Source organism: Artibeus jamaicensis, unplaced genomic scaffold, assembly GCF_021234435.1.
Source record: "Artibeus jamaicensis isolate MK-2021 breed Jamaican fruit bat unplaced genomic scaffold, CSHL_Jam_final contig_519, whole genome shotgun sequence".
NCBI classification, from domain to species: domain Eukaryota; kingdom Metazoa; phylum Chordata; class Mammalia; order Chiroptera; family Phyllostomidae; genus Artibeus; species Artibeus jamaicensis.
Genome location: NW_026521871.1, coordinates 53,346,206 through 53,372,208, shown reverse-complemented (window position 1 = coordinate 53,372,208; position 26,003 = coordinate 53,346,206). Strand labels below are relative to the sequence as shown.

General features: G+C 45.7%; 1 protein-coding gene across 7 annotated transcripts in view; it reads left to right on the top strand.

The window, feature by feature from the left end:
• The window catches only part of KIF9 (kinesin family member 9), a 41,724-nt gene extending 26,029 nt beyond the window's left edge, over positions 1-15,695 (top strand). For 3 of the 7 annotated variants that reach the window (XM_053669066.1, XM_053669072.1, XM_053669067.1), the window contains 11 exons: positions 1,519-1,587; positions 2,364-2,468; positions 3,630-3,700; positions 4,457-4,547; positions 5,035-5,168; positions 6,973-7,164; positions 8,502-8,716; positions 12,429-12,605; positions 12,916-13,031; positions 13,436-13,540; positions 14,780-15,694. In XM_053669066.1, coding sequence (XP_053525041.1) covers positions 1,519-1,587; positions 2,364-2,468; positions 3,630-3,700; positions 4,457-4,547; positions 5,035-5,168; positions 6,973-7,164; positions 8,502-8,716; positions 12,429-12,605; positions 12,916-13,031; positions 13,436-13,540; positions 14,780-14,830 — 1,326 coding nt within the window. In that variant the 3' untranslated portion in view covers positions 14,831-15,694. Of the gene's footprint in view, positions 1-1,518; positions 1,588-2,363; positions 2,469-3,629; positions 3,701-4,456; positions 4,548-5,034; positions 5,169-6,972; positions 7,165-8,501; positions 8,717-12,428; positions 12,606-12,915; positions 13,032-13,435; positions 13,541-14,779 lie in introns of all 7 variants that reach the window. The other 4 variants (XM_053669068.1, XM_037130281.2, XM_053669071.1 and 1 more) reach the window with 4 other exon arrangements.
• The last annotated feature ends 10,308 nt before the right edge of the window (positions 15,696-26,003 follow it).

The window sequence follows — 26,003 nt, the reverse complement described above, 5'->3', positions numbered from 1 at the left end:
AAGTGCACATTATACATGGCAAAATATGGTATTATCAAAACATGTTGCACACCTGAAATACATACAATTTATTTTTTAAAAGATTTTATTTGGCCCTGGCTGGTGTAGCTCAGTGGATTGAGCGCGGGCCTGCGAACCAGACAATCGCGGTTTGATTCCCAGTCAGGGCACATGCCAGGGTTGCAGGCAGGTTCCCTGCAGGCCAGTTCCCAGCAGGGGACGCACGAAAGGCAACCATACATTAATGTTTCTCCCCCTCTCTCCTTCCCTTCCCCTCTAAAGATAAATAAATAAAATCTTTAAAAAAAAGATTTTATTTGTTTTTAGAGAGAGGGGAAGAGATGGAGAAAGACAGGGAGAGAAACATTGAGCGGCCGTTTCTTGCACACCCCCAACCGGCGACCTGGCCTGCAACCCGGGCATGCGCCTTGACAGGGAATCAAGCTGGCAACCTGTCAGTTTGCAAACATTTAAACACCAAATTGGGTAAATTTTAGGGCTTCACTTGTTCAATACAGTGGCCAGTATACACATGTGGCTACTTAAAGTAGTTAAAATTTTAAAAATATTAGAATTTACTTCATTAGTCACACTCATCACATTCCATGTATTTAACAGCCATAAGTGGCTTGTGGCACAGATACAGAACATTTCCATCATTACAGAAAGTTCTATTAGACAGCAGTGCTCTAGGGTATGTTGCTGATAGACATGTGCCTTGAAAAAATTAGAGCAAGAGTTTTAAAAAGAGTGGTGTAGGGTTTGGGGGCAGTGAGGGTAATTGAGGTGTGCCTAATTTAGAAGCTTTTGAACAAAACCTAGATGGAGGCGAAGAAATGAGCCATGAAATGCCTGGGAGGAGGGCGTCCCAGGCACAGAGGCCTGGCAGGGCAGAGGCAGTCGTGTGCTAATGTAGTGGGAGTGGGGAGGGCAGCCCAAAAGATGTAATGGGGGGCAGGTCATGTAGAGCCATAGACATTGCTGTTATCATACAGACACCTATATGGACCCAGAGATAAGAGGACAGAAAGGTTCGTACAGCACTGTTTGTAGCAACAAAAATTGGAGGTGACACAATTATCAGTGGGAATGAGGATGCCTTTACACAGTGATTGGGCAGGATGAGGGTGAAAGGGGCATGCACGGAAGGCATCCTGGAGGCCTGGGCTGCCCTAAGAGGGCCACTGCCCGCATGCACTGGGAATATCCCGGGAGCTCCTGGGAGTTGGGTTTTGACGTGGCCCTAGGGGTGGCTGTGCTCACTTTTCTTAGTCTCCTCCACTGTAAGAGGCAGAGGCCAGGGACTGCTGAGGCCCTTCAGACCCTAAACTTACCCTAGTTGTGAAAAGTCACCAGTGGGGAGGGAGTCATCCAGATGCTGAGATCACAGTCCATGGACCACCAGGAAGGGCTAGAGTATCTGAGCAGAGGGTAGGGAACTGTGGGCTTGAAGTGGAAGACGCAGGGTGGCTCCTCTGACTGTCTTCCCTGCCCCCACCAACTATGCTTCCCTGGCAGCGAATGGTCAAGAACCTGGAGAAGGAACTGGCACTGCTCAAGCAGGAGTTAGCCATCCATGACAGCCTGGTAAGGGGCTGGAGGTGGGGCTGGGGTGACCAGAATGTTAGAGGGACTGAGGTCAGGGGGGCAGAAGTACTAGGTGGGGAGGGGGCGAGAGGGTCAGGGCAGGGATGCTGGATGGGCAGAAGGACTGGGTGGACTGGGGGCCAGATAGGCAGGGAGACTGGAGGGACAAAGACTGGGGTAGAGGCTAGGGGACCAATGCTACCTGGTGGACAGAGGTGTCATGGTCAGGGAACGCAGGCAGTAGGCAGGAGGAAAAGCGGAAGGGGGCTAGAGGCCTGTCAGGTTAGGGTACAGGGAGAGACAACATGATGGGTCAAGATCAGGGGAGGTGGGGCAGGTTGGGGCAGTGGAGGGGTAGTAGCAAGGAGCCATGAGTGCAGGGGTTGGGGTTGGAGTTCTCCAGCAGCCTGCCTGGGTTGCTGCTCATGGCCCAGAGGGGCCTCGAGGCAGATGCAGCTGCCTCTCTCCCATGGTCCTCATCTTAGAATCTGCCAGCAGAACCCCCTTGGCTTGGAGAAACAGGCCCCCCTGTTTCCTGAGGGAAGCAGGCCCAGCCTTTGCTTCCCTCACTGATTCCTTTGTCCCTTGCTGACTGGTGCACCTGGCCTGTGAGTCAGGCCCTGCCACCAGGACCTGATGGTGAAGGGAATGGAGCTGGCTCGGTGGCTAGGGCCTGTGCCCATCCTCCCCACCATGGTTCTCAGAATGTCCCCTGCTGCCCCTATTTGGGCTGAGGTGCTTCCTGTTCACGGACATATATTTCATTCTACTCCAAGGCCAACCGCCCCCTGGTGAACTATGATGCCCTGGATGAAATCCAGATTGCCGAGATCAACTCCCAGGTGCGGAGGTACCTGGAGGGGACGCTGGATGAGATTGACGTAAGGAGCTCCTCCTTGGGACCCCCATGTCCAACCAGCCAGGGCGTCCCTGTCCTGGGCACACCCCAGCGTGTGCTGTGCTGGCCATGGAACCTTACACTTGAGTGGACGCAATGGGTGTAGAGTGGGTGGTGGTGGACCCCTGGCCTCAGAATCCCTTCAGCCCACTGAGGTCTCAGCTTCCACATGTACAGTTATGAGGCTGAGGGTACCCCGCGGAGTGGCTAGCAGCCTGAACAGCCTTGTACAGACAGGAGGCAGTCCATCACTGGGATACAAGTGGGCCCTGGCGCCAGGCTGCCCTGGACCAAATACCACCTAAGCTGTCTCCTTGCTGAGTGACTTTGGCAAAAGGCTCCACCCTGTGTATTTTGGGAGCCTTGCTTATATAGTGGGGAATGTAACCGAGCTGGGATGAGGTGAGCTGTAGCACCTCCGGTGCTGGCTGTAGCAGGTGGAATAAAGCCATTAAAGGATGATGATCACGCTACGCTGGCTGTCTATAAGGAAGACCCCTAAGACCCACGTTGGAGTGGGCCAAGGAGGGAGACAGCTACGTGGGAAAGGGCCCTGAGGGGGAAAGATACATTGTGTTTTTACAGTGCAGGCCAGCAAACTCTTCATCAGGGAGCTGCATGGGCAGACCCCCCATCCTGTTACTGTGGGCAGCTGGGACAACTGAGGGATGGGCTCTTCTTGCCTGCCCTGCAAGAGCTACCCCAGACTGACCCTGGGTCAGGGGTAATGCTTATGGGTTATGGGGCCAAGAGGGAGACTGATGGCCATCCTCCAGCCACAAGTGTGTATGTGTCTGTACCTACATAGAAAGGTTCGTAATGGAACCTTGTGAAAGCCAGAGAGAGCTGGGTGGGGAGTATTAAAATTTGCCTTAGTATTTTCAAGAACTAGAATCATTTTTATTTTACAGTGATCTTCATTTAGAAAAGGTGGTTTTTGTAGCCCTAGTAAATACTTAGGTTGAAAACTACTAATCAGTTGTTCCTCTGTTCTTGAGAAGGCTTGTACTGCCACTTTCGTTGAAAGACTGCAGATGTCCTGTTCTTGAGACAGATGGTCAATGCTTAGCCCAGGGGTCCTGGCTTCTCTACTAATGCAGACAGAGCCTTGGCCCCATGGTGCTAAGATCTAACGTCCACCTAGCTCTCTTCTTTGCAGATAATTAACCTCAGACAGATCCGGGAGGTGTTCAACCAGTTCCGGGTCGTTCTGAGGTAAGGGACCTTCCCGACCCATCCAACTCCTCCATCAGACTGCCGTTTTCATTTCCTGTGGTTTGAATGTGTTCTCCAAGCACACCGCCTCTCTGTCATGTGTAAGGAGCCGGATCAGAGTCCTTGGGTTGTGCCCAGGCCCCTGGTGTCCCCGAAAGGCTCTGCCCCTGCATGCTCAGATCCTCCCACCCTTCCCTTCCCTGGGGGAAGCCTGGATGACAGCCCTCCATTCAAGGGCTACTCAGAGAGGAGGCAGTACCTAGTGGATGTTTCCTGAGGTCCTCAATTTAACAGGATGCGCTGAGTGTGACGAGAGCAGGGCATCATGATTACTCCCTGCTCCCTGAGCCTCACCTCAGGAGGTCTTTGTGGTTTCTTTGAGTACATATATCCCTGTAGCCTGAATGGCTTATGTTGGGTAGTAGCACAGAAGCTGATCACGTGATTCCAAAGGGCCTGCTAGAGACAGAACCCAGGTGGGGAAGTCTGGTCTCAATGCAGGCTTACAGTCCTGTTCAAGTCATCTTGGAGCAGTTGTGCCGGGCACATATGGTGGGCCCTGCAGATTTATGGGTTTGACAATGCGTATTATGTACAGTGGGGATTCAGGGGTATAGAATGAGCTGCTTTTGTCTATTCTGGTTTGTAGTGAAGGCCTGGTTCCTTTGCAAGGGGCCATACCCAAATGACTTCTAACTCTAGTACATGGCTCAGGATAGCCCAAGTATGAAGTTTTCTTTCACTCTCTCTCCCAAGCCAACAAGAACAGGAAATAGAGTCTGCTCTGCGCCGGAAGTACACACTCATAGACAAGAATGACTTTGCAGCCATTTCTGCTGTCCAGAAGGTAAGCACAGTTGCCTTTTGCTGACAGCATTCATGTCAGATTTTCCTATCCCCAGTCCCTTCCAGAGGCAGCAAGTGTCCTGCATTAAAGCCAGTCTAGGAATAGATAAAGGTAACACCAGGATGAGTGGGGGTGACCTGTGCAAGAGTAAATCACATATGATTCAAAATGATCTCCAAAACTGGAGACAAGGCTAGTAACAAACAGGACCAGTTCCTGAATTTGGATGGGAACAGCCCTTAGGATCCTCAGGGTATGGAATGAAACACCAGATCAGTGAGAGGAGTTAATGTGGAAAGTGGACTTTTGATGGGGTGGTCAGAGACAGATTTGTTGGGGACAGCCTGAAGCTAACAGCAGTAGCAGCCACCACATCTTGGTGTGGGCTAAACATGCCCACCTAAGCCTTGGGCCCATACACACTTGGGTGCCCCAGGGGCCCATGCTTTTCATCTTACCCTTGGCCCTGTGGCTGGCCTCTATCCAGGCAGGGCTCATGGATGCTGATGGTCACCTAGTTGGTGAGGCTGATGGACAAGGCTTCGGAGTTGGGGTTGCCCCTTTTTCTGCCAAAGCCGGGAAGAAAACCAAGTCCAAGAAGGCACTGAAAGAGCAACTCGGGTAAGTGACCTTCCTGCTGCTCTGCTTGTTTAGTACCTGGCCCTCCTTGGCTGGTGAAAGGGAGGACAAACTATCATCCTTTCCCCCCTGATGTCTTAGCAACTGTATGGTCACAGTGCATGTCACTGCCTGGTGGCAGATATTAGTAACATCTGCAGGGCGCAGGCTGAGTCTGGTCACTTCTCATCTGCACAGCAACCCCATGAGTTGGGAGTTAATTTTACTGATGAGGAAATTGAGGCTCGGAAAGGGGAAGTCACTTCCAAGGTCACACTGCAGCTGGTAGTGGAGTTGAAGTGAGAGCTAGGCCAGCATTTATTCTCTAGCATCTCATGTGGAAACCTCATCTCCCATCAGGGTCCTTCTGGGGCCTAGCTGACTGGCACTCACACCACTCCAAAACTCCAATTTACCTTTCAGGCAAGACTCTTCATGTATGTAAGGTAAGAAGAGGGTCAAGGTTCACTTAATGAACCACTCTTATTAAGCGTAAGCATGGCTTATGCTTGTGCTGTGTAGTGGTGGACAAGAGCACAGGTTCTGGAGGTGATGCCTGTGTTCACCTCCTTGCTCTGTACTTTCTTCATCCATGGGGTCACCTTGTTTAAGGCGTGAGAGCCTCTCCATACCTTGGTTTCTCACCTCTAAAATGGGAATAATAAGCCTGGTGGAATAGCTCAGTTGGTCAGAGCATTGTCCTGATACCCCAAGATTTTGGGTTCGATCCCTAGTCAGGGCACACACCTGACTAGGGCACAAGAATCAACCACTGAATGCATAAATAAATGGAACAACAAATTGATGTTTCTCTCTCACTGTCCCTCCCTTCCTCTTTCTCTCTCTGAAATCAATAAGTTAAAATTTAAAACATAAAATGGGAATAATAACAGCATCAAAGTCACTGGGGTTGTTCTGGGGGTAAGTGAGTAAATGCAGTCCCTGTACCTGGAAAGTAAATGGGAGTCTGTTGCTGCTGTTATCACTATGAAAGAGTGTGGACCACACTGGGTGCAGAGTTGGGTAGCAGGGATTGCTGATGCCCCTGGCTGCTTCCTGCTCTCCAGGAAGGGCAGTTACACCCTAGCACTCTCTATTCAGCTGCCAGGTAATCGGTACAATAATAGGTGGATCAATGCTTGCCCACACCCCCACCAAAGCATATCTGTTTTAAGAAAATGAAAAGAGGAGGAAACTGCAGAAAGAGCTGGGGGAACCCTCCTGTCAGTTCAGGCCTGCTCAGATGCGCCTCTCTGGGAGGGAGGACCCGTGCGCCATCACTTGGAGAGGGCAGATGGCCACTTTCCTGGGGGCTGGCGTGGTCACTGTTGTAGGCCTGGAGAGCAGGTCCTGGACTGTCAGAGCAGACTTATCCCGCTTTCCCATTGGTCCACACATAGTCAGTCCCACCCTAGATGGAGGCTCTGCAGCTCTTTCCCAAAGATTCCTGTGTGACCAAGACCTCAGCAGCAGTGATGCTCCTGTGATCAGCTTGCAGCCCACCCCCCAGGTTCCTGTGCTTTCAAACCTGGAGATGTCCTACTCTTCCCAGGTGTCCCCTGCTGAGACTGCTGAAGGGACAGTTCCTTATTCTCATAAAAAGGAGAAAAAGGCTCTCCTCTTTCTCTTCAGCTGCGTGGCTCAGGGGCATACTCTTTGTCCTTTGGCTTAGGTACTTGATTAGAACAGGAGCTGTGCAGGATAGTGTTTCTGGTGTGTGAGGGCTGAGAAAGGCCACTCTGTCAGCGAGGGTGATGCCTCCCTGTGCTTGACTGAGCCCTGGGGTCTCCCTGCCTTCTCCTTCCAGCTCCTCAGCAAGAAAGGAAGGTGCAGGCAGCCCTGTGAGTAGCAAGGATGTGGATATTTCCACCTCCAAGACCCAGCTGACCGTATCCTCCAAAGACGGAGATGTGAAAGACATGCTTTCTCGGGACCGGGAGACCTCCAACTTCGAAACCCTTCCCTCAGAGTCCCCAAAGGAGGAGCCACGCCCACCCAGGTGAGCTTCTAACACTAGCTCCTGCACCAAATCATCCAGAACCAGAGTGTGATCCACAACATGTAAAGAGCACCTGCAGATAAAATAGGCAAAGACTGGGAACAAGGTTCAAAAACAAGAAACGTGGTGGCTATATGCATGCAAAATGGTCCAACATCAGGAGTCATCTAGAATATACAATCATTAATTAATTAATTAATTAATTTTAGAGCGGGGCGAAGGGAGGGAGAAAGAGGGAGAGAAATATCGATAAGAGAAGCTTCGATCTGTTTGTTGCCTCTTGTATGCACCCTGACTGAGGACCGAACTGGCCACCCTTTGCTTTGCAGATTGACTCCCAACCAGCTGAGCCACACCCATCAGGGAAGGATACACAATTATAAACCGAGTCATTTAGACCCTCCGAATAGCCATTATTTTAATAATTGAACTTACACATTTTTGAATAAGTAATATACTTAAATTTTTTCAGGATATTAGATCCTTTTCCTCCAGCTACAGTTACTCTGGTGAGTGAGTAATTATGTTTTTAGGAATCTATCCTGAGGAAATAATTAAGAGAGATGTGGAAAGAGATTCATGCAAAAAAAATTCATTGCATCATTAATTTAAAAAGCAAACAAGCCATTTTTAAAAAACACCTTAATAGCCAACATTAGGGAAAGGTCTCTAAGTAATCATTATCTCCTCTCTTGAAATGTACATGGATGTGCATGAAGAATTTTTTTCCTCTAGCCTGTGAACATTGCTAAACATTCAGAGAAACTGAAAACTATACAGTGAACAGCCCCTTGATTTTGCAATTAACATGTTACCATACTTATTTCATTGTGTGTCCATCTTTCTCTCCTTTCCTCCATCCATCCATTTCACGGTAAGTGCAGATAAGTCCCTTCCCCAGCCCCAGCACTCCACCTTACATCTCCTGAACTAGACTTCTCAAAGAAATTGTAATAGCATGAAAGAATGCTTCTGAGGAGAAAGATGTAACATTTTATGTACCACATGATCCCAAACATTTAAAAACTTACGAAAGAAATCCCTGAAGGAGACACACCAAAGTGTGGTTGTCAGTAGGTAGTGAGTGGTTGTTTTGCTTTCTGTGTGTTACACACTGATTCCCTGGCTGTCCTCACTTTCTGCAGGGCTCATGTGCCCTTGTGTGCTGAGTAACACAGAGTTGAGAGAATGATTCCTACAGTTCAGCTGCCGTCAGGGGGAGGTGGTGCCCAGGAATGCTGGCCTCCTGCTCACAAAGCCCCAGGGAAGAACAGTGAGGAGCCCGGTGCCTCTAAGATAGCTGTCCCCTTTCTCCCCCAACCCCACTCCATCTTCAGGCCTAGCACCCCACCCTCCAAGCCTGTGGCCTTTGAGGATTTTAAGAACGAGCGAGGGAGTGAGATCAACCGCATCTTCAAAGAAAACAAATCCATCTTGAATGAGCGGAGGAAAAGGGCCAGTGAGACCACGCAGCGCATCAATGCCATCAAGCACGAGATTGACGTGACCAAGGCAGCATTAGATTTCCAGAAGTCACTGCGGGAGAAGCAAGGTAAATGTGATGGGAAGGTGGCTGGGGCCTGTGGGATCAAAGTCATCCTGCTTAGAATGCGACCATCCTGGGCACTGGAGGACAGAGATGGGAGGGGCCATCTGGGGGAATTAGGGTGCAGCCTTCATCCCTGGGTCATCACTTGGCTGTAGTCAGCCCTGGGGAGCCACAGGGTCCTTCCCTCTCAGCCCGCCTCTTCCTGTGGGTGCCCCATTATTACTTTATCTCAGATCCAGGTGCTAGGCCTTCCCTCTACATGTGCTGCTGCTTCCCTATGGAGAAATAGGCTTCTGGTCTTATAAGGGCTTCCCCAGGTAGAGGGTTGGCTGGTGACCCCCACAAGGTCCCTGGGTCCTGGTGTGGTCTTTTCACTGCTCATAGTGATCTGGCTGGGGTGGGAATGCTGGTCAAGACATGAGAACCCAGGAGAGCAATGAGAATGTACATACCAGAGGGCCAAGGGATTCACTGTCACTAGGACCATTCCTCATGCCAAACCCCCAGCACCCATGCTGGCCTGGCAAAGACTCACCTCCTAAGGCAGGTGGTGTGGGAACCATCAGGCTCAGAGAGCTGGGACCCACACATGGGGAGGACGCTCACCTGGTGACCCCAACCTGGTGCTTTTGTCCCAATGGCAGACACTGCCCACACCTGTACTGTGGACCAAGAACCCTCAAGCTTGAGTGTGCAGAGGACTCACCTGGAAGGGCTGGTCAAGTGCAGATTCCCAGGCCTCAGCCACTGGTTCTGACTCTGTAGATCTGGAGCAGGGCCCAGAACCTGCATTTTAATGAGTGACCATTCCAACTCTGAGGCTGGTGGTTTAGAGGCCACACTCTTACTCACATCCCTGGCTTGTTCTGCTTGTCTTGTTCCAGACAGGGCACACCACAGGGCACTGGGCTTTCCCTTGCTAAATCACAATGGCATTCCAGATGGTCTTTATGAATGATCTCACTGATGACCTGGGACATCTCCAGATGTCACTTGGTTTATTTGTCAGGTCAGGTGGATCATCTGACTCACAGGGGGTTACATTTTATTCATTTTCTTCTCAGCAACTTTATTTCCAAGTTCTTGGTGCCACTGTGCTCATACCCTACTGACCAACCATGACATACTATTCCAGACGGCACAGACCTTCTTGGGTCTGGGAAACGGGAAGGTGGGTGTGATGGTGGCACCAGACATGCCCTGACCCAGAACATCTAGGGGCATGTCTGGGCCAGCAAACATTTCTTTGTCCCTTCTGCCCACATTTTCTTTGAATATGCCACCCCTTATTACATATTTACTTGTTTCAAATAATGTATATGAATGATATGCTGATATAACTTTCATTCCCAATCATACCTGAAAATGGATATTTAATTTTTTTTTTTTTTACTTATTATTGGGACAATGCTTTAACCAACTGAGCCACCACCTGGCCAGGGCTGAAAATGGATATTTTTAAAGGATGAGGTGAAGAAGAAATAATACTTTATTGATTTTAAAAATATTTTATTTACTTATTTTTAGAGAGGGGGAGGGAGAGAGAAATAGAGGTACCCACCATCAGTGTGTGGTCGACTCTCAAGCACCCCCCCACTGGGGACCTGGCCCGCAACCCAGGCCTGTGCCCTGACCAGGTATAGCACCAGTGACACTTTGGTGTGCAGCGTGGTGCTCAATCTGTTGAGCCATACCAGCCAGGGCTGAAGAAGAAATATTTTTAAATACTTAAAATTTTATCTGTCAGCATCGAAAAACATTTTTGCTTCTTTCCCCTCCAAAGTAGTTATTTTCCCAATGGTTTTTTTCTTTTCTTTTTTTCTTAAATTTAATTGAATTTATTTTTAGAGAGAGGGGAAAGGAGGGAGAGACACATCATTGTGCAAGAGAAACATCAATTTGTTGCCTCTTGCACACCCCCAACTGGGGACCCAGCCAACAACGCAGGCTTATGCCCTAACTAGAAATCGAACTGGCGACCTTTTAGGGCGCAGCTGGTACTCAATCCACTGAGCCACACCAGCCAGGGCTCCCATTGGTTGTTAAAATATCAAATAAAATACCTTTATCTTAAAAGATCAAATAAATTCATTTTAAAAACTACCTGCTGGGCACCTTGATTGGCAGCTACTTATCAGCCCAGAAAGGTTGGGAATTTAGAACATTAATAATTAGTCTTTTGTGAAAGAAAAATGAAAAAATGAGAAGTTCAAATCTTTTTTTTTCCTTGACGATACCCAGAGAACCCTGGGTAGTAACAGTGTTCAGAGACACCCCCATCTCGGAGCCCTGTAAAGACTACTCTATAAAGGATTTGTGTCTGTCAAAGAGACCCAATCAGGGGCACCCTACAGCACACAGTCGCTCTGCACTGAAGACAAGGGACCTGATGAGGTGAATCTGGACTACTGCCCCACTCCAGGTACCTTGAATGGGCACCTTTACCTCTCCATTAATAGTGTCAGTGACACTTAACATGTCCTACTTTTCCCTCCCAAAGTTCATTCGAAGTGCTAGTATTTTCCTGCAACATCTGGGGACTGCCGCATACACCCTAGCCACACATACCAGACTCACTTTCCAGGGGTCCTGGGTGGAAGTCCCACACCCCAGGGTGGCTGACATGACACGTTTGCTGAGCTTTCAAGGTGCTATGGGCAGTGGACAGCTGGGTGAATGGCTGCACAGACCATGTTATTTTGTCTTAACCCAACAATCCTCAATGAAGTGACCTTAAAAAAGGTCCATACAAAGAGGCCATGAGTAGAGCATATGATGAATAGCGCAATCCACTCCTGTCCTCCTTGAGCCTCTGATAGCTACTCAGTATGATTCAGACATCTAATTGTCTCTAACAAGAAGGTAGCTGATGAACATTCAAATCATGAAGAAGACAGTCTGGCCCTGGCTGGGTAGCTCAGTTGGTTACAGCATCATCCCCACACGCCAAGGTTGCAGGTTTGATTCTAGTCAGGGCACATGTAAGAATCAACCGAGGAATGCATAAGTAAGTGGGACAACAAAATTGATGTTTCTCTCACTCTCTCAAATCAATAAATTAAAAAAAAAAGACAGTTTGAAATGTGGGTTTGCATGTACTGTTAATAATAAGGAACCTGTCCTGGCTGGTGTGACTCAGTGGATTGAGCGCCTTTGAACCAAAGGTTTGCTGGTTTGATTCCCTGTCAGGACACATGTGTGGATTGTGGGGCACATGAGAGGCAACCACACATCGATGTTTCTGTCCCTCTCTTTCTCCCTCCTTTATGCTCTAAAAATAAATTAAAATCTTAAAAAAATAATAATAAGGAACCTTGCCCAAGTGCCTTGTGGAACTAGCCAGTGATGGTAGTACATGTATATAATTTACAAAAAAGGCAAACATTTGTATGATAGAAATGCCTACTGAATAGATTTGACTGATGGGGTTTAAGGTCAAAATAAGTGTGAAGCATGGGCCATCTCTATCCTCTCCCTGCCCACCCCTCCTATTTGTCCTAGAAATGCCAACGTGGCCCTCTGATCTGAGCTCCCTCTCCCGGTGAGACCTGTCCTGGTAGCCTGGCCTGCATCAGCTTTGCCCACCCCACGCAGCGCCCTTGCCTGTCCTCTTGTCTCCTGTGTTGTGCGTTGCCAGCACGCTCCTCTTTCTGGACTGCCTTCCTCCCCTCACCGCAGGCGGGCACTTCATTCCCTGATTCCCATCCTCCTACAGGTGAGTATGAAAACAAGGGGCTGATTATCATCGATGAGGAGGAGTTCCTGCTGATCTTGAAGCTCAAAGACCTCAAGAAGCAGTACCGTTCTGAGTATCAGGCCCTGCGTGACCTCAGGGCTGAGATCCAGTACTGCGAGCACCTTGTGGACCAGTGTCGCCACCGCCTGCTCACAGGTGCACCGTTTGGGAAGGTTGGCTGACCATCGGAGGTGCTGGGATGCACAGGGCAGGGCCACCTTGTGGGGTCTAGAAGCAGCTTCAGAGCTTCTCTCTGGCAGGGGCAGGGGCAGGGGCAGGGGCAGGGACTGGGCAGGAGCTTCAGATGTTTGTTTCCAGGACTTTGGACAGTAGACAGAGATGGGAAAGGGTGAGACCCTAGAGCAGGAAGTGACAGAGGGTGAACCTGTGACAAGCACAGAGCCTTTACCTGCTTCCTCAGGGATTCCCCCACACCTCACAGTGCTGTCTCCCCTCCTCCTTGCAGAATTTGATATCTGGTACAACGAGTCCTTCTTCATCCCCGAGGACATGCAGGTGGCACTGAAAACGGGTAGCAGCATCCGGCCAGGCATGGTGCCTGCCAGCAGGATTGTGTCTCTGGTGAGTGCCACAAGGTCAGGGTGGGGATGATGGGAGAACAGGGGTCAGTGGGCAGTGCCCCTTGTCTTCTGTTCTCCCCACAAACATGGCAGTGTATGGGATGCTCTCCCATGGCTGCCCAGGAAGGTGAGAAGCTACAGGTCTCTACCTAGTTGTCAAGGATGGGGTCACAGATAACACCGCTTATAGTCGTCAACATTTTGGATGGCTCATCTGTCCAGGTGCCAGTTACAGGGTGACTGTGATGACACTGGGAAACACAGGCCTGACAGATTGTGAGCTACCATGGGTGGGGATTTGCAAACCCAGTGAGGGACTGTCCTGATGTCCACCACAGGCCTTGTCAGGGTGAATCCTCAACAAGGCCAGGTGTAAGGGACTATCCTGAGTTGGGCCTCCCCTAGGGAGAAGATGACCAGGACAAGTTCAGCCAGCTGCAGCAGATGATGCTGCCTGATGGCCCTGATTCCATCTCCTTCTACAATGCCAAAGTCAAGACAGAGCAAAAGGTAACTGGGGAAGTGCACATCTCTAGGAAGGAGGGCCTCAGGGACCTCATTCCCAGGACACCCAGGACCACACTCCTCCCGTTAGAGAGGAAGAGGAGGAATGCGCCAGCTCAGGCAGATCCAGTCACCTAGAGTCAGTGGGCATCTGCTGCCAGCCCCAGAGTCCAGGGGACCGTGCCAGGCCTGGATGTGGCTGATGAGTGCTAAGGCGGCCCATGTGAATCATCCCTTTGTCCATTTTATCTACACTGTAGAGGCTACCCACCCATTAGTCACTTAGTAGCCATCCCAGTTGTCACATCAACTGTCATGGTATTGCAGTGCTCGTGTGCACGTCATCCTTATTTTACTTCATGATGGCCCCAAAGAACCAGTTGCGATGTTAGCAATATGGATACGCCCAAAGAAAAGCTGTAAAGAGTGTGTGTGTGTGTGTGTGTGTGTGTGTGTGTGTGTGTGTAAAATCCTCAATTTTAGGCATCTACTGGGGTCTTAAAATGTATCATCTGCAGATAAGGGGGGGCTACTGTACCATCACGTCGTTTAATGGGACAGTTTTATATTTACAAGATGAAAAGAATTATAGGGATGGACAGTGGAAATGGTTGCACAACACTATAAATGTATTCCGTCCCACTGAACTGTATACTTCAAGATTGTTAAGAAGGTGTATTTTGCTACAATAAAAAATTGTGGGGCAGAGGAGAGAACTCCAGTTAATGTGGGAGCTTCAGCTTCAGTTCCCCAACCTTGTGGGGAATCTAGGATTCATCTACATGTTCCAGATTGGTTTTAGCATTTGCTTGCTCACTGCCCACTGTTTCTGTTTCAGCTCACTTTCCCACCCACTTTCTGGGAGCCTAGCAGTGCGTTAAAAGGGTAGGACTCGTGAACATCTAGTTGATTTACAGAGGAAGGGCCCTTCAGAGTACATGGACCCCCACCACTTTTCTTTTTGAACTTAATTCTCGTCAGAAACTTGCAAGTGGGCCCCTGAAACTTGCATGTCTCCTTTGAAACATGCCTGACACACCATTTAAGAAGTTTTACATACTTTCTTTAGGATTAAAAATGGAATTTTATCTCACAGAACTGGGTCTAGTCGGAGGGAATCCTTGGCCCCAAACCGATATTTGCAGGAAGAATGAGGGGGTGGATGCTAAGTGGCATGGCCCCTGAGCCCTTGTTGAGTCTGCACCTCCTAATCGGTTTCTGTTTTCTCCCCCTTTCTGTATCCAGCACAATTACTTGAAAACCATGATGGGCCTCCAGCAGGCACATAGAAAATAAGGACTCATCGCCAGTGCCTTGAAGGACAAGAGCCCTAGCAACTGCTGCCTGCTCTGGTGGAGCTGCCGAACCACCTGCCCCGAGTTCCAACCAGTCTGCCCCAAGGCTGGGGCCCAGTTCAGAGAAGACAGTGGCCTGCCTGCCTGCCAGGAGGAACATCCTTCCTAGGGCACCCTTGTGTATCTTCACAGAACACTTTTGGTTTGAATTCACTGTCTTATATAAAATAACTTTGTAGACTTTAAGTGCTTGTCCAAGTACTTATTTTATTCTCTGTGTGGGAGGATGTCTTTCCTATGTACAGGTGAGGTCAAAACGGAATCTTCAGTAAGAAGGTAGAAACGTAGCTCAGCCAGGCTTCTCCCAGCAAGCCTTTGTCCCCCTGGTCAGCGTATTTCCTTTCCTGCATGGACAACCTGGGGGTGAGTGGGGTCTCAGGAGCCCTGGTTCTCACAGCTCCCTCAGACTAGGTTTTCAGAGCATCCTCTGTGTACTCCTGAGCCAGTGAAGGCAGGAGAGCCTCCTTCATCATCAGTCAGATAGGACTGGGTCTAGGAAAAATGGCTGAAAGGCAGATTTTTATCTCAAAACAAGAGGAGCCTTAAAATGAGAGTAGTTCTACCATGAAGTTGGCAGCAAGACCCCCACACTGGGAGACCGTCTGGCAAGGAGCATGCAGAACCTGAACCGGATGAAAGTCTGAACTATATGGCGTCCGTCCAAAGACCCCATGATTCTGTTCTTCGAGCCAGCAATGAGCAGGTGGACGGGAGTCGTGTTGAAAAGACGAAGCAGAGCTTTCCCTGAGGTCTCTCCCCCCTCTCCTGTACAGCTCTTTCCTCTCTCTTTGAAAACACTTTTTATTTGTCAATTACATTTTACAGTCAATATTATTTTCTAAAAGATTTTATTCATTTATTTTTAGAGGGGGAGGGAGAAAGAGAGGGAGACAAACACTGACTGGTTACCTCTCATATGCACCCCAACCAGGGACTGAACCTGCAACCCAGGCATGTGCTCTGACAGGGAATCAAACCGGCAACGCTTCATTCTGTGGGACGATGCCCAACTCACTCAGCCACATTGGTCAGGGCAATATTATTTTGTATTCGTTTCAGGTGTACCGGCCTCCTTCCCTTTAGCTGACTGATACATAATGGTCTTGAAACAACTTTTAAGATTCCTACTATGCCAAGGCTTCCCCTAGGTGATACACACGTCACTGACCAACACTAATGGTGTGGACACAGTCCTGTTGGTCAGTTCTTATGCTTCTCTTGATTGTAGCCAAAGGGGCAGTTGTGGCCCACCCTCCCAGCTATTTGAGGCCTTGGGCAGAGAGTTCTGATTCTTGCCCTTCCTTACTGCCCAGGCCCTTACCAAGCCTTGTTTGGGCCCAGGTCTTTGGGAGCAGCTCAGGAAACAGGACACAGCAAGCAGGATTTGTCACCTTGTTGGGGCCACAGGAGGCGGCCATCTGTGGCTTTACTAATACCTCTTCCCTTCATTCCCTGACCCTGGATGGAATGACACCTGGCACGCTGGACATCCCTCCATAAGATTCCTGGACAGCCAGTCCTGAGGCCTGCTCGCAGTGGCTGTTGGTCACTTTTGACTCTAGCTCATTTGTCACGTAGGCCTCTTTGGTCAGTTCTGGCACAAACTGGAAAGTAATCACCTGTGTGGGCGATGCCACAGGAATAAGCCAGAATGGTGCTCAGGAGGTCATGCTCCACATAAACTCTTCGCAAGAGCAGATGCTTCCAACATTCCAGGGAGCTAGGGGGCATGTGTCCACTCACATGGGCCAGTTGTTTGAGACACTGGTTAAAGCATAACACTCTTTTAAATGCAAAGTGAACTTTGCGGGAAAGAAAGGGAATTGCCAGCAGCTGGACAGCTGAGAACTAGCGTGGCCTGCATATGAACCTGCTGTGGCAGTTAGGGGTGGGAAGAAGGTGTGTGAGTGGCGTGTTGCTCTTTAAGCATTAATGTGCACATAAGTACAAGAAATCTTAAGACTGACCCATGCCCCAGAGGAAGTTGGAAATGTGATCCCCTGCCTGCTTGAAGCTGGCACCCTGAAGCCTCCATTCTTGATAAAGAGATGAATTAGAAAGTTTCCCCACTGGCATGGACAAGTAACAAGGAGACTTTCCCCAGGGATGAGGGAGCACATATCCTGTTGAGAATTTGTAACCATGCACAGGTTTGTGATTCAAGTTTACACTGTGTGGTCCAGGAGCTACCAGGCTGAGGAATTAGCAGAAAAACTGGCCCAAAGCTGAGACACCTAGTAAAACAAAAAAATCTGTACATGCCTTTTACCCAGCAACACAGCATTGCCACAAAGCCCTAGTAAATATGAGCTCTGAAGATTAAACACACACACACAGGCACACGTGTGTGCCTGTGCACATATGTGTGCAGAAACAACTTCTGGAGGCACAGTGTAAGTAGGATCAGACTTATAAGAACTAAAGATAAAGATAAATTACTTAATAGAGACTATACAATATATGTATTTTAAAGAAAAAGGAATAAAAGTATGATAAAGGGTATCAATATGTATTGCAGGTTTTTATAAGAAGCAGAATTTCTAGGAATGAAGAAAATGTAGTTCTAAAAGGTAAAATGATGGACTAGAAACAGAATTAATGACCCAGATGTTGGATCTGAAGAAATTGCTGGGAACTGTAGCATAGAGGGATGAAGAGGTTGAAAACTGCAAGCGTAGATAAGAGCACTAGGAAGCTGAAGTTGATCGTGTGGAACAGACAATACTCTTCTTAAATTTGGGAATGATGGCAAGGGTGGAAGAAACCCTCTTTGCCCTAGGGCTGCATCCTCGCCTTCTCCTGTAGAAGCTGAGAGGGGCTCATGCAGGGTCCTGTAAGGCTCCCCCAAAGGCCAAGAACATAGAGAATGTAGCCAGTGTATGTTGCTGACTACATGAAAAAGGAATATAGGATGTGAGAACCTCACACAAGTCCAAGTGCCACCATTCAGAGTCATGACCTTGGGTGCCCTTACTTCTCTGGACTCAATCTCTGCATGTATAGGATGGGGCAGAAGCTGTTATTGCTTACCCCATGACAGGATGCTAAAAAGGTCACGCAAGATAATGTCTATGAAAACTCTGCAATGTCTAGAGGCTTCTGTAACTATCCATGATTTTTCCTGTTCCCTCAGGATGGCAGAAAAATCATACTAGGTAAGAAATCTCTTCTGTTTGAGTTAGAGCCAGGGAAAAGAAAGAATTTGAGTTTTGACACCTGGTCAAGCGTTAAAAAGTTCCAGAGCTGCTCTTCTGGCATGTGAAGAGAAAAACAGTAATTTGAAAAACATAACAAAAATATTTTAAATTCTTTTATTCAGGTTATTTTTACTAATACATTTTACTTAGAAAATACTCAAATCTTTAAAATTTTTTTTGTACCAAACATACCTGATTATAGCTTTTGTTAATGTGAATTTTATTTTGTGGTCTTATATCTCTATTAAAGCCAGTTTTCAAATTACATTTTTCTATCCTAATGTGACGAAGATTTGGTTCTTCTGTCAGTTTTCGGTCAGTAGCAGTTTGCCATGTGTTGTCTTAGCCATCAGTTTTATTTCATGTCAGTTATTTATCAGTTCTACTTTTTCCTAGGTAAGACTTTAGAACTCAGTTTTACTTTGGAGATTGATATCAATGTCTGAAATTTCAAGCTCAGCCCTTTTCTCTCCTTCCAATTACTTCATTTGTCAGGAATTTGTAGAAAAAAGGTATCCAGTGTGGTGTGCCCACAGTGTGGGGAAAAACTGAATCAAAGTTATCTTTTGAATGAACCGAAAGATAACTGAGTGTATTAAGGGACCAAGTGCTGTCTAGCTGACTGACCCTTCCTGGTAATGGCATTCTGACCTATCATTGTCTTTGGTCTATTTTACTGCCCTGTAGATTTTAGATAATGATAGAAATGCAAATTAATCGTCCATAGATGTGCAAATTATGTTCCCCCCAACAATCCCCTCTGAATGAAAAGCCAGTTTTATACCTATTTGTAAATTAATTTTGGCATTCCTGACCTATATCAGTTCAAATTCGGTTTAACTGGTTGCTCTCACTAATGCCCTCATTAATGGAGTTAAATACAATCTTTGACACATTAATTTTATGGCTGTATGTCCATCATGATTATAATCTCTTTGAAAAAACCTTTAACAATAGATAAATGGACATTCTTCTTCAGTGCTGGAGAATCAAGTGACTCATGTTTTCTGCAGAATTAGGCAATGTAGCTCGAGAGCCTTAAAAAGATATATACTGATATATGCTTTATACAGTAGTACACACTTTTTGGATAAAAATGTGGCAATACCTTTTAAAATTGTAATCGTGTATACAAGAAGTAGACCATAAACACATTTTGTTCAAAATTTTAATTACTATTCTTTTATTTTAAAATTATTATATACACACCTAGTTTTATTGCACCTTGCTTTATTGTGCTTTGCAGATATACTGTGTTTTTTTACAAATTGAGGGTTTGTGGCAACCGTGCACCAAGCAAGTCCATTGGCGCCATCTTCCAGCAGTATTTGCTCACTTCATGTCTCTGTGTTACACAAAATATATCTGTGAAATATTTATAATATTTCAAACTTCATTATTATTGGATCTGTCATGGTGATCTGTGATCAGTGATCTTTGATGTTACTATTGTAATTGTTTGGGGGCACCATGAACTATGCTCACATAAGACAACAAACTTAACTGAGAAATGTGTGTGGTCTGACTGTTCCATGAACTTGCTGTTTCCCTGTCTCTCTCCCTCTACTCAGGCCTCCCTATTCCCTGAGACAATATTTAAATCACCAATTTATAACCCTGCAGTGGCCTCTTAAGTGTTCAAGTGAAAAGAAGAGTTGCATGTCTCACACTTCAAATCAAAAGCTGAAATGATTAAGCTTAGTGAGGAAGATGTCAGAAGCCAAGACAGGCCAATAAGGCAGGCAGTCCTCTTGCACCGAACAGCCACACTGTGAACACAAAGGAAAAGTTCTTGAAGGAAATTAAAAGTGCCACTCCAGTGAACAGATGAGTGATAAAGTGTAACAGCCTTGCTGCTGATGTGAAGAAAGTTTCAGTGGTCTGGCAGAACATTCCCCAGCCACAACATTCCCTTAGCAAAGCCTAATCCAGAGCAAGGCTCCAACTCTCTTCAATGCTATGAAGGCCGAGAGAGGAGGAACCTGCAGAAGTTTGAAGCTAGCAGAGGTTGGTTCTTGAGGTTTATAGAAAAAAGCCATATTTATAATATAAAAATGCAAAGGGAAGCAGCAAGTGCTGACGTAGTAGAAGCTGCAGCAAGTTATTCAGAAGATCAAGCTAAGATAATTTATGAAGGTGGCTACACTAAACAAATTTTCACTGTAGATGAAACAGCCTTGTATTGGAAGATGCTGTCCAGGATTTTCATAGGGAGGAATAGTCAATGCCTGGATTCAAAGCTTCAAAGAACAGGCTGACTCTCTTGTTAGGAGCTAATGTAGCTGGTGACTTTAAGTTGAAGCCAATGTTCATTTGTCATTCCACAAATCCTAGGGTCCTTAAGAATTATGCTGAATCTGCTCTGTCTGTGCTGTATAAATGGAACAACAAAGCCTGGATAAAATCACATCTGTTTACAATATAGTTTAGTGAATACTTTAAGCCCACTGTTGAGATGTACTGATCAGGAATAAAAAAGATTCCTTTTAAAATACAGTCATGCACTGCATAATAACATTTCAGTCAATGACAGACCAGATACACAGTGGTCCCATAAAATTATAAACGAGTGCCCTACCCAGGCAACTCAGTTGGTTTGAGTGTCATCCTAATATGTCAAGATTGTCGGTTCGATCCCTGGTCAGGACACATACAAGAATCAAATAAGTGGAGCAGCATATTGATGTTTCTCTCTCTTTCTAGAATCAATAAGTTAAAAAAACAACAACAACAATCTGCACTATAATGGTAAATTTATCCACTTTCCTTCTAGTTCTGTTAAATTTTGCTTTTTATATTTTAAGGATATGTAATTCGGTGCACTTATGTTTAGAATTCCGAAGTCCCAGGTTCCTGAACTTTTAATCATCATTCAGTAACCTTCATTTATTCTTAGTTTTTCTGATGTTAACATAGTTCTACCAGCTTTCTACTGTTATATAAGCATGAAATCTTTTCCCATCCTTTTACAATTTCCTGTGTTCCTGGTCTTTTTAAAATTTATTTTTATTTATTGATTTTAGAGAGTGAGAGAAAGGGAGAGAAAAAAGGGAGAGAAACATTAATTGAATTATTTTTTAAAGATTTTATTTATTTCTTTTTAGAGACAAGGGAAGGGAAGGAGAAAGAGGGAGAGAAACATCAATGTGTGGTTGCCTCTCATGTGCCCCCTACTGGGGATCTGGCCTGCAACCTAGGCATGTGCCATGACTGGGAACTGAACTGGCGACCCTTTGGTTCCCAGCTGGCGCTCAATCCACTGAGCTACACCAGCCAGGGCAATTTATTATTCCACTTATGCATTCATTAGCTCTTTTTTGTATGTGCCATGACCAGAGATCAAACTTGTAATTTTGGCAAATTGGGACAAAGCTCCAACCAACTTAGCTACCCAGCCACGGCCTGCTTTGTATTAAGAATGCATCAAAAATAGCATATTATTTTTAAAGATTTATTTCTTTTTAGAGAGGAGAAGGGAGGAAGAAAAAGAGGCAACCACAATCAATGTGTGGTTGCCTCTTGTGTGCCCCCTACTGGGGACCTGGCCCACAACCCAGGCCTGGGCCTTGACTGGGAATGGAACCAGTGACCCTTTGGTTCACAGGCTGGTGCTCAATCCACTGAGTCATACCAGCCAGGGCTGGATTTTATTTTGTCCACTACATTCTTCTTCTTCTTTTTAAAACCAGAGAGTTTATTCCATTTGCATTTACCACAATCACTGAAATATCTGTATTAATTTTTTACCATATTTTTTGTGTGATTTCTATTTGTTTCATTATTTTTTTCTATCTTTATGTCTTGCTTTTCTTGTTTTTAAATTCTATTTCTCCCTCTACTAATTTGGAAATTATCTGATGTTTTAGTAGTTACCTGAGATATTTTAACTTATATACTTCAAAGATTAAAGCTTAATCAATATGTTCACCCTCTTCCCAAGCAATACAAGGGTCTTGGAAAACTTCAACTCCAGTCCCATCACCCTGACCATCCTACTTTCAAATGACCTTGTTATTTCAAATGTCCAGGATATCAGTTCAATCCTTGTTTCAAATGTCCAGGATATCAGTTTAATCTTGCTTTATTAACCACATAAATTATGTATTATTATTACTTTTTATGATAAATATTTTTTGTTTTAACCACTTATGTACCAATTTCTAAAATAAAAAAGGGAAGACAAGATTAACACATACTGAAAAAAAGACACACCCCCTCCGCAAGGTGGAAGGTGGGTAGGCCTCTGCTCCCACCTCTCCTCTTTTCTGGGATGTGTATCTGGACTAGATTCCCACCTCCCATCACCCAGGCTGGCGCCGGGTGTTTCGGGTTATTTCAGACTGTTGTAGCCCTTTGTAGACTTTAGAGTTCTCTGATTTCGTTCTTTGCAGCCCAGCTAAAGTTGCTACGGTACTGTCACAGCTGTGCATCAGGAGATGTTGGGTAGTTAGATTTGGGTGTAGACATTTTTGTTTTGGTCTTAAGCTGGTGGTCCTAGAATGTAGAGTTGGGGGACTTGAGGATTCAAGGGATGCAAAGGGAAATAGTTAATTGCTTGATTAAGATTTGGGATTCATTTTAAAGTTTTTTTACTTTGAAATGGTTTCCAAGGTAAAGGTACATTGCAAAGCTGTAGGGAAAACACACTGGATGTTTCCATTTGACTTTAGTTACATATGGACAGCCTTTCTAGCAAGATTTATAAGTATGTTTATTTACAGTCTTAGGGATTTTTAGTATAAATAATTTTGGTTCAGATAGTTTTCCTTTTAGAATTTGTAAAGATCCCTGAAAGCAGCTGGTAAATTACCTTTTCAGGATTCAAAGTCTGATCTTTTTTCATGATGCCTTTTTCCTCTATATGTTATTATGAACAATTTCAAAACACAGAATTGAAAATATACTGGATTCTACAGTCATTAACAGTCATACTGTTTAACTTTTGATGGGACACCATTGTTTAATAATATTTTTGGTTCCGTCCGTTAGTCTCTTTTGCACTATACCATGGTATCTTTTGAAATTGTCTATGTTGGAAGGGATGAAAACTCAATTTAAATTTTAGGTCCAAATACCCAGCTCTGCAACAAAACAGAAGCTCAGCCCTAACAGGTGTGCCTCAATGGGCTGGCTGCTGTCCTACAAAGTAAAAGGTCGCCAGCTCCATCCCCAATCAGGGCTTGTGACTGGATGGCAGGCCAGGTTCACAGCTGGGGGTGTGCAAGAGGCAGCAGCTAATTGATATTTCTCTCCCTCTCTTTCTCCCTCCCTTCTGCTCTCTCTATAAAAAAGATAAATAAAATCTTTGAAAAACAAACAAACAGAAGCTCAGTGAGTATGTCATCTTCAAAACAGTTGCATGTCTTTTAACACATAACATTCTGACACCAAAAGTGAGAGTCAAGTAGTTGAATTTTATGATCTTCATCAATGTTTAATAATTGCTTATATTCCTTAACATACAATAACATGTTAAGAAAATTTAATGAAAATTGAACATTCTGACTCTACCAATTTGGTGAACAGCACTAAGTTATATGGACCTTTATTAGAGATTCTATTTATGAACAATGTTATTTCAAAGTAATAATACCATCAAGAAATGGGAATTTGTATCAAATTCAGTAAAAAGATTTGAGAAACAGCAGAAAAATGATGTGGAAAGACTTCCTTTAATCTCTTGCCTCAGCCGTCCAGTGTGATGCTGGAAGAGGATCATCAAGTAGAAGACTCTTGTGCCATTAAAAACAACAAGGAAGATTTTAGTGTTGTGGGAACTGTCCTCTATTTTACAAATTTTTGCTTTGATAAACTGGGGCAACTGCTACTAAATGAAAACTCTCATTTTACTGAAGGATGGGAAATACCCCAGCACCCTACATAGTAAATGAAGACCTTCTTTCTTGTGCAAGTTCATCTTTAAAAAAATTTACCAAATTCTACAGACTGTAACTACTCCTTAATAAAACTCAATAAAGATATTGGTCAAAAAAGTCCCCCCCTCCAAACTAATAATAATATTCCTGTACACTCAGGTTGGTACTTTGAAGCCCAATGAAACAGCTTATGAAGCGAGACTGGTTGTCAACAGCTTGTAGCTGCTCAACAATCTGGTCTTGACAGAAAAATCCACTGTGAACACCTTAAGGATTTCTAAAAGAAAAAGAGTAGAAAAAGTAAGGTTTTAAAAAAAATAGCAAAGTGATAAACACTTGACATGTACAGAGTGAAACACTATAAAATATTAAAGAGACACAATAATGAATGCTTCTGCCTACAACCAACTTGTAAGAATTGGGAAGATAGACTTACACATTATGCAATGAAATTCATTATGCAATGAAATTCAGTTAATAAAGCAGTGAGGGAGCTGCGGACTTAATGCAAAGTGTATGTGATAGGGCTCAGTGTAGATCATGCATTGTTTTCTAGATTCCTCGTGTTGAGATGTATACATTAAACAAATAAGTCAATTGTGATCCCTCCGCACTGCACACCCCACCACCCCCTGCCCCGCCAAGAAATTCCAGGGCCAAAGAATGTGATAACTTTGTATAGAACAGTTAAACATTAATCTAAATTATGGTACCTTTCTGCCCTGGCTGGTGTGGCTCAGTGGACTGAATTCTGGCCTGTGAACTAAAGGGTCACCGGTTCAATTCCCAGACAGGGCACATGCCTGGGTTGCAGGCCAGGTCCACAGTAGAGGGTGTGCAAGAGGCAACCACACATTCAAGTTTCTCTCCCTCTTTCTCCCTCCCTCCCCCTGTCTAAAAGTAAATTAAAAGAATATATATATATTTTTTTTTAAAGCAAAAAATTTTTAAAGATTTTATTTATTTATCTTTAGAGGGGAAGGGAAGGAAAAAGAGAGAGAAATATCAATGTATGGTTGCCTCTTGTGTGTCCCCTGCTGGGAACTGGCCTGCAACCCAGGCATGTGCCCTGACTGGGAATAGAACCGTGATGCTCTGGTTCGCAGGCCCACGCTCAATCCATTGAGCTACACCAGCCAGGGCTAAAAGAATATTTTAAAAAATGCCCTGGCTTGTGTAGCTCAGTGGATTGAGCGTGGTCCTGCAAAGCAAAGGTTCGCCAGTTTGATTCCCAGTCCAAGGCACATGCCTGGGTTGTGGGCCAAGTCTCAAGGGGGTGCGTGAGAGGAAACCACACACTGGTGTTTCTCCCCCCCTCTCGGTCCTTCCCTTCCTCTCTGTAAAAATAAATAAATAAAATCTTAAAAATAAATTATGGTACCTTTCTTTTGTATACTGATTAAACCTAAAATAACTTTCCATTTTGTTGAGTCTCACATATCTATATAAATTTATAAGGGAATGGGCCTGACTTTGAAAAGTAAGGGTGCACGTGGGTAGAAACCAGCTCTCTGCGCTGCCTTGCTCACACTGCCCACAGTGGCCTTGTGGGCACTGTCAACCTTGCTTCCCTCATGCCCCCTTGGCAAAGGAACTCTGAGGAGTCCTAGGCCTGTAGCTTGCTTATCCCTCTCAAGTTGGCAATGCTTGAGGAGCACAGCCAATACTCTGACAATCCTCATTTGGGGGAGGATTTGGTGAGGAAAGAGTGGGATGGGAAGAGGCAAGAGTGAGTGAGTGGGGGTGGCTTCCACTCACTCACTCACTTTCAGCTTCAGGTTCAAGAGAAAACGATCTTCTCTCTCTCTTGGGGCCTAACGAGGTTTCCAATGGAGGCGACAGAGTTTTGGCCTGAGCACATTGAAAAGGGGCACCTTAGAGGGCCTCCGTGTCTTCATTTTATTGCTTCTGTGTTGTGCCAGTCCTAAGAACTGTCTCTTAACCTATTACCTCAAAACTTTTGTTTACAAATACTAGTTTTGGAGAATGTGGTCAGGGAATCAACTGGTGCTCCGCTACACAACTACATTTTTTAACTCAT